This window comes from Sabethes cyaneus, chromosome 2 (assembly GCF_943734655.1).
Source record: "Sabethes cyaneus chromosome 2, idSabCyanKW18_F2, whole genome shotgun sequence".
Lineage (NCBI taxonomy): Eukaryota > Metazoa > Arthropoda > Insecta > Diptera > Culicidae > Sabethes > Sabethes cyaneus.
In genome coordinates, this window is record NC_071354.1 from 97,815,749 (window position 1) to 97,823,938 (window position 8,190).

General features: G+C 40.7%; 1 protein-coding gene across 1 annotated transcript; it reads right to left on the minus strand.

Annotated features, from left to right (window-relative positions):
• Nucleotides 1-552: 552 nt before the first annotated feature.
• On the minus strand, nt 553-1,422 carry LOC128735741 (uncharacterized). Its single transcript, XM_053830229.1, has one exon. The coding sequence runs from the start codon at nt 1,420-1,422 to the stop codon at nt 553-555; it is 870 nt and encodes a 289-aa protein (XP_053686204.1).
• Nucleotides 1,423-8,190: the final 6,768 nt, after the last annotated feature.

Below are 8,190 nucleotides of genomic sequence, written 5' to 3' on the forward strand. Positions count from 1 at the left end.
ATACTTTTCCAAGGCTACGCTCAGGTTCATTTTCTTTCCAACGCGCAAGGTAATGTGGAAACTGTGATGACCGCTGTAGCTAGAGTTTACCACCGCGGATTCCATTGTGCAAGGTTCGTATACTATCCAGCCAAGACGGGTTTCACGCGCCATCAGTTCATTTTCTTCTCCTTCTACGCTGCTCAGAGCATGGCCCAATCGACAGTTGTTCACCCCTATTAGGATTCTCGGAGATACACTTTCGTAGGATTCCAATGGTAGATCTTTAAGGTAGCTATACCTGGTGGCCATTGCCGGAACTGACACAGACTGCTTCGGAAGGGATAGATCCCGAACAGTATGGACCTCTGGGAGCTCGAATACTTCGCTGGTGAGACAGCACCACTGATTCATCTTCTTTTCGTTGCAAACCACTTGTCCAGTCGAGACACAGTGGATAAGGATTTCCTTCTAGATCCAGTTCTTTTAGTAGGCTGTGCTCTATTAAGGTTGCCGACGATCCGTCGCCGAGGAAAGCATAGGTTTTCACTTGCTTCCCCCTACCGTATATAGTCACTGGAACGTACCGAAACAGAACCTTCTTCGTCGCCCTAGAGTGCATGTTGCAGCTCGCTGAGCTTTCGTTCGACGATTTCGTTGATTCGGAACTCGCAGCCTTACTATGACGTTTGTCGTCGTGCAATAGTTATGCATCAACGTACAGCTATTTTTACCACATGGTGTTTTGACCTGGCAGGCATCGAAATGCTTTCGCAGACACTTCCTGCACAATCTTTTTTCCTTGACAATTGTCCAGCGGGACCCGTTGTCCATTTCGAGGAACCTTGGGCATCTCTCTGGGCTGCTGCATTCGTTCGAGCACACGCAGCAGTCCTCCGTTGCTATGGTCGGGCGATCCCGCGAAGGAACATCAAGGCTGGGATCGCTTTCCGAATGAACGTTTATGTAATTCTCGTCCTTCTTGCCTCGTCTCTCGGGTGATCTCGGAATACTGATGGATGGCATTGTGACTATGCTCGCTGCTTCGACCAACTTTCCCAGCCAATCTCCGAATTCCGATAGTGTAACCTGGTCCAGTTGTTGCCGATGTAAGGCCCGGCTCAGCCTTATAGCGGGTGGAAGTTTCTCCGTTAACTCTTGGAGTAGTGACACGTTACACATATACTCGTTAAGACCGGAAGCCGTGATGGTGGCACACATGTTTTGAACTGCCACCCCAAAATCTATCAGCGTGTGCAATTTCTCCGCTTTCGGTGGCGGCATCTCTCGAACCTTGTTCACCAGCGAATGAATAATGATCTCCGGTCTTCCGAAAAGAGTTTTCAATGTCGATATCACTCCCTGTAAATTCGCAGGGTGCAGTAGGCGACAACGCACGGACTCTAAGGCCTTTCCCTTAAGGCTTCGTTGAAGACGTAGCATATTTTCTTCCTCACTGTATCCACAGATCCTGGTCGAATTTTCATAGCTCGCCAGAAAGAGCGGCCACTCCCTGGGTTCCCAGAAAACATGGGAAGTTCTTTATTAACAGCCTGGCGCGCTGAGAGCTGACTCTGGCTGAGTGAAGGAGCCCCGAAGAAGCTTCTAGCCCTCGGCTGGAACTCTGTCGCATGTGAATTCAATCTAACATCTGCGCGCGTTGATTCACCGTACGCATTCGTCTGACGTTGCAAGAGTTGATTACGTTCTTCTAGATGTCTTCTCTCCAACGTCTGCACTTCCTCTAGCATTCTCCATTGTTGAGGCAGAATACCGTCGCACTGTGAGATGTGCGCTTCTTAGGCACCGAATCACTCGCCGAGCTTATTATCAATCCACTTCCGACCGCCGCTTGATTACCGACCACGTTCATATTCGACGTTGATGCACTACCTGCCACCTGCAGGGATCGGTTAGTAGTAGAATTCGCCATTGGTACGCTACCGTGCGTTACTTGTGGGTTTAGATTAACACTGGAATTCGCCGTCGATCCGCTACCAAGCACCATCATTTGCTCGAGCTGATTGCCAGTCGAACTTCCTACTAATTCACCTCCACCTGAACTAATTAACCGATGCTGTTTTTCCACCTGCTCTAGCACACGCCGCTCCGAATCTTTCAACGCCTGTTCGTACATTTTTCGTTGATCTCTGAGCTCATTCAGCCGCTGGTCGTCCTTTTCCCTCAGCATTCGTTCAAATCGTTTCTGCATCGCCGTTAACTGCTTCTGTAGAAATTCTTCCAAATTCGGATCCGCTGGCTTGAGTTACTCGACTTTGGTATCGTTCCCGCATTAGTGCCGGTTGGAAGTTGTTTCGCTGCTTCAAGGCATTTCTTGCAGCTCCACTCTCGATCCTGTACACTCGAATCCTCACTAACACACGCGAAATGATACCACTGTTCGCATAAATCACACGCTCTCATACGGTCATTATCTGGTTGCCGACATATCTCGCAATTCACTCCCGGCGATGGGTTCGCTGACGCGCCTCGCTTTCGACCGTCACCTTTCTTTGGCATACCGACTGAACTAAGCCCGTAAACGGATTTTATAAAATGTTGCAGTAGCAACTGGCCGGATAGAGAAGAATCGTTTCCGGTTTCGTAACCCGATGTATATTTCGTGTTGATGAAGGAGGGGTGCGTTATAAAATCCCTTGTGGGTGAAAATACAATACAACATTAGTTACACTATCCATTTAGCAATGTAGTACAATATATATGATAACTACTCACGTTTAGTCTTCTTCTATCTTAATGTTCGTATTATTTCCGTACTGTAGGTTTAAGAACTGTAATTGCACGTCTTAGCTTAGCATAACATAACATAACATAACAAGCATAACACCTTTAGCGTAAGTTTTAGTATGAAATAATTAGAATAATCAATTTTCGTATTTATGGAGTAATAATCCATTTTCGATAACTTCTTCAGCTCGACGAGCTCACTACACGTTCGTATTCGCAATCTGATGATTTGCTTTTCCTTCTCCTACTTACGATCTGTCACCCGTCAAACGAACACAGTTGGCAATTCGTAACAAGGTTGCACGGTATTCAACAACGTACATGGACGCAAGGTGCGTCGCATCCCGTAGGGTTGTGACATAAAGGGTTACGGCGTCTATTTCTATTGAGTAAAATGCCCTTCTTTTGGCAAAAACTGCTAGAAATAGAACAGGAATCACACCATTTGAAACCTCATGAAATGATCTTTCTTTAAAATCAAAAGTCTGCGCCAAGCTCAGCGGTATTTTGAGATATAGAGATAAAGAACTCTTTTTCGAAGCAATCCCCACTGTGCAGCGCCGCATTTCTAAGATGAGGTAAAATAATAAATGGCATATGTGTGTTCTCACTTATCAAGGAAGCTTTTAAATTTAATTTAATCCAAGAACAAGGATCTATGAAGTACACTCAATCTGACTGCTTTTGTAGAGAAATAAGTATTTTAAAATCTGTTCTAAGAAATGCGATGAAAGGGTTTAGTAGTACTAGCTATGTCTGTAATTTTTTTCCAATCCAGTCTGCGAAATGCTATTTTCGATTGTTACTTAGCAAAATAATTGTTATCAATTTTTTAGCGCCATAGTTGAAATTTTATAATAATAGCGGAACTATTATAGTTTTACGTAATTCATTTCTATAAATGATATAAGACTGCGGTAAAATTATACTCCCATCCCTCGGGACCGGGCGTTATGAAAGCAACGCAATTATTCTTTTAATGGGCCGTCATTGATATGCTCACCGAATTTAATTATTTGTTCCATTATACTCGAAAATGAAAGAACAGGCACAATAAAATACAATTGTAGGAGAGCATATTAAGCTGGTCCGTAATTATGGCCTCCTGTAGTCACGTTACGAGCGGCACTCTAGCGCCGGATAGTTTGCCGTCTTCTCAGTCTCACAGGGCTGCTGCTCCATGTCATTAAAATCACCGCTACTTGGCATATTATTCCCAATATAGGTAAGTGAGAGCCACAATTGTGCAAACAACGGTCAGCTTTTACATCCGTTACTCAGTGACAACTGGCCTGCTGCTGTGGCTCACAATAATTACTTAGGCAGCCAGCCAGCGATGCATTTGAGCCTGCAATTTGCGCTCTACGTACCAGTAAGGTATGCTATGCTATGCAATAAATTAATTTGTGGAAATGCGTAAATTATATGAATCTGCCTATTAACTAATAAGTACAATTGCCGTCGAGAAATTTTTGAACTTGAAAACAAACGGTCATCGTCCCAGTCGGTCTCGTTCAATCCCTACTGCTGCAGCAGTCGTCTACTGGAGCTGGTAGACTTAGAGTAGATTGGGATAATAGCATAATTGTTGATAAAATAATTGTTCTTTGTGGTGTTTATTCTTCGGAATGGAATTCGTTGTTTTTTCCCTGCAAGACGAAACCATTTGCTTGACCAAAGTGCCCTCGTCGATACCGTGAAGAGCCACAGCTGCTTGACTAAAGCTGTGGCACGTCTAAGACTATTGAAAAAATAATAAAAAATAAGCTGATATGATCCATACGACACCGGTCACTGAATTATTATGATGGAAATTGAGGGCGATGGCCTTCATTTTCGTACCCAATCAATTTTGTTGGTTTAAATTAATAATTTATTTATTGCAGACAAACCATTCAATGTTAGGATCGATAGCTTTCATCAATCAATATTGCTTAGACATTGAATATAGCACTGGTAAATTTCTCACACATTCCAGCAATTCATTCTGAACTTCTAAAGTTGGTAAATAAAAAAACGTATTTCTTTATGTCCATCCCCATTAAAACAGATCATGTTGTGAAACTTCTAAACCAACGGAATCTAATATAAAGGAAGAAATCAATTCATCAACACTAAGAAAAATTGTTTGGATAGCTCCAACCGCCTATCTTTTACGATGCACTTACACCCTGCAAGGCCATCGGCCGAGCAGGAAAGTGCATCCTCCCATTCACGCTAACAAATTGGTTGGCTCAATATTTCGTACGGATCTGGGTCAACTCGGAGCACGCGCAGCCATCTCACGCAGCAAATGACGACGAAAGTGATTTTCCCGCCGACTCTCACTCTTTGTTACATCTCGTGGCGGCTGGCCGCATGATGACGTACAGTGCTGCCTGCTGCCTGCTGCCTGTGGAAGCTGGAGTGGGATGAAGATTTACCGGTGAACAATGTTTTCCATTTCAAGCTACAAGTCGGCCAAAGTGGAGCTAATGTTGTTTTTCTACACACACTCACCATTAGCACACGCGACCGGAACGCCTCCGCCACCGCCGCTGCCGCACGACGATCGCACTTCCAACAAACAATCGGCGTCTTCAAGTGCTTCTCATTTCGAATCAATAATACATAATGGTTTTCGTGTGTGTTTTTACGCTAGTAAAAATAAACAGCTCACATAGTATGAACATCGTACTTTACGAGACACGAAGAGGTTGTATTTTTAACTGAGCCACTTTGCTGTCTCAGAAACAGAAAAAGATGTGCATTGCATGAAAAAATCTTTTGAGCACTGAAATGTTATCAATAAATAGTATTTTTGTCTCCAAAAACTACAGAAGATGAAACTTAATTAATAAACCAAACGACGTTTATGTCTGATACCGCGAGTAGAAATTGTGTGCTCCATACCAATAAAAATAAAAAAGCGATTAGCTAAAATCAATTGGAATAGCTGTGCGCTCATTACAGAACATTCAGAGTCGTTCTGTTCTACTGGTTGATTAGATTAGAGCCAATTAATTGCCTGAGTGGGAGCCGGATTGATTAATTTATTGCGATTTCTGCTTCTGTTTCAGAGCTTTACGCTACCGGCATGGTCGCCACAGACAGTAGACTTAGCACGTGTACAAGAAACGTGACGAGGCGAACAGTGGTGCCAGATCTGCGAATTTATCCGTAATTCTACGGATTTAGGAATTTTCCACGGACCTGTGGATCAAGTGTTCGTATCTACGGATTTTCCTAAAATTTATGTAAACGGTTGAAATTTCTGTCAGCTACAAAAAGAAGATTAACATAAATGCTGCCATGCTGTCAATATGAACTTGCATTTGTCCCTTTGCGGTAGGATAGAAATATTCAATATTATATTTTTGATGGCATAATATTCTCCACTTTTAGGCTTCTACTCTCTAATCGAAGTAAATTCACGTTATAAATGTAATACCCAGAGGTGGACACATTTCCGCTAATCCGCTAACAGCTAATTAGCTCAGCTAACATTTTGATTAGCGGTTAGCGGTTTCGCTAATTTTTAAAACCGTTAGCGTTTTTGTTAGCTTCCGCTAAATTTATTTAGCGCTATATTATTTTTTTAGCAGGAGGAAAATTGTTGAAGAAGATGAAAATTTTCTTTTTTTTTTTTTGAAACTATTATCTATCAATATTATCGCACAGATTTGAGTCGAATCTCAAAACTTCGCAAAGTTTTACAGTTTTTGACAAAATTTTCTATGGCTGCGGAACTCCAAAGCAAACTTTGAAAAACTCTATCTTATGGAAAATTTCCAAAATGTTTTTATTGTTTCTTGTTCTTGTACTTGTGTCATTCATTTACAAATGTGCCCATTGACTCATTGGCAAATTTCATCATTGACAATCCGGATAAAATATTATTTGGAAAAATCTTTTACAAAATGTTCCACAGTGATATAAAACTGCAAAGAATAATCGAAAAAAACATAGCCTGTCTCTTGGAAATATTTTCTATCTCTTCTATTTGCAATGTGAAAATGTTCTTCAAAACATTTTTTATGGACGCCTGTGATTTTTTCATGATTTTTTCAGATAATATACTTTATCTTAGACTTTTGCAACGAACATTTTCGTTTTTGCCAAAATTGGCGCTTAGCAAAGTATTGGTAAATTTGCGCTACTAACCAATTTAGCGGTTAGCGGTTAGCTTTAGCTTCCGCTAAATTTTTGGTTACTTTAGCGGTTAGCGGTTATCGAAGCTAACGTTTTGAATTAGCGGACTAGCTGTTAGCGAAGCTAAAATTTCGGTTAGCGGTGCCCACCTCTGGTAATACCGGTATTGTCCTGTTTGCAGTTCAGGAAAAACGAGAAATATTTTCATTTCTTCGCACATTTTCACAGTCCCTCATATGATTTTTGATGATATGATCATATGATAGAACTCAAAAATTCTTTGCAACTCTCAAGCGAAGAAGGTTGTTTTTTATAATAAAGTAGCTAAAATCCGTGTCATATTTGCATCAATTAACTTTACTCTTTTTACACGTTAAATAAAGACTGTTGAACTTCAAAATCCTTAAAAATAAAGTAAAAATGTGACGAAAAGATGGCTAGCCTACGAAGGAGAGAGACCGCGAAAAGATGGTGTAATGATGATAAAGATGCGTTGAAAAAATGACGAAAAATTAATAAAGAAACGGCGAAAATACGATAAAAAGTTAACGATAAGATCACAAAAGATGCCAACAGTACAATGGAAACGGGATGAGAATACAATAAAAAGACGACGAAAGGACACCACAACAGCAACAAAAAGAATAAAAAACACGTTGAAAATATCAAAAAGGCGATAATAAAACACTAAAAAATAGTGAAAAAATGTCAAATAAGGTACACCGGGGCAAGTGGGACCTAAAAAATGCATAGTTTGGGTTTATTCCACTGTGTTTTCTATACCTATGATTATTTCAAAATTCTTTCAGCACAGAAACTCTTCAGTGGTATCACTTCGAAGGATTAATTACGAAAAAGGCCTATCAATTTACTTGAAATTAATCTGGAGGAGAATTTTCAAATTATGGCGATAGGTGCCCCATTTACCGGGGCAAGTGGGACCTATATTCAAATTTGATTTAAAAGCATAAAATAATAGTAAATTCCATAGCATTGCAATAATAGTAAATTTCATAGCATTAAAGTATTGCAAGAAGCAATCAAAAACAATATTTGTACGAAGGGTTCATTCAAAAATAGCGTAACAAAATCAGATCACAACGGGCGCCTTTATAATTTATATAAAGCACAAATCGTGAGCAATTACGCTATAAAGCATTATTGTAATGAAATGTAGTTGAATATATCGTTGTATCCAATTCTTGCGAGACGTAATTTATGATTAACCATTGTTTAATAGCTCGAAAATACGATTATGATCTGTTTGTTCTACCATGCCCAATTCGGTAGAGCTACTCATAACAGATAGTTACGTTATAATAACCACAACAT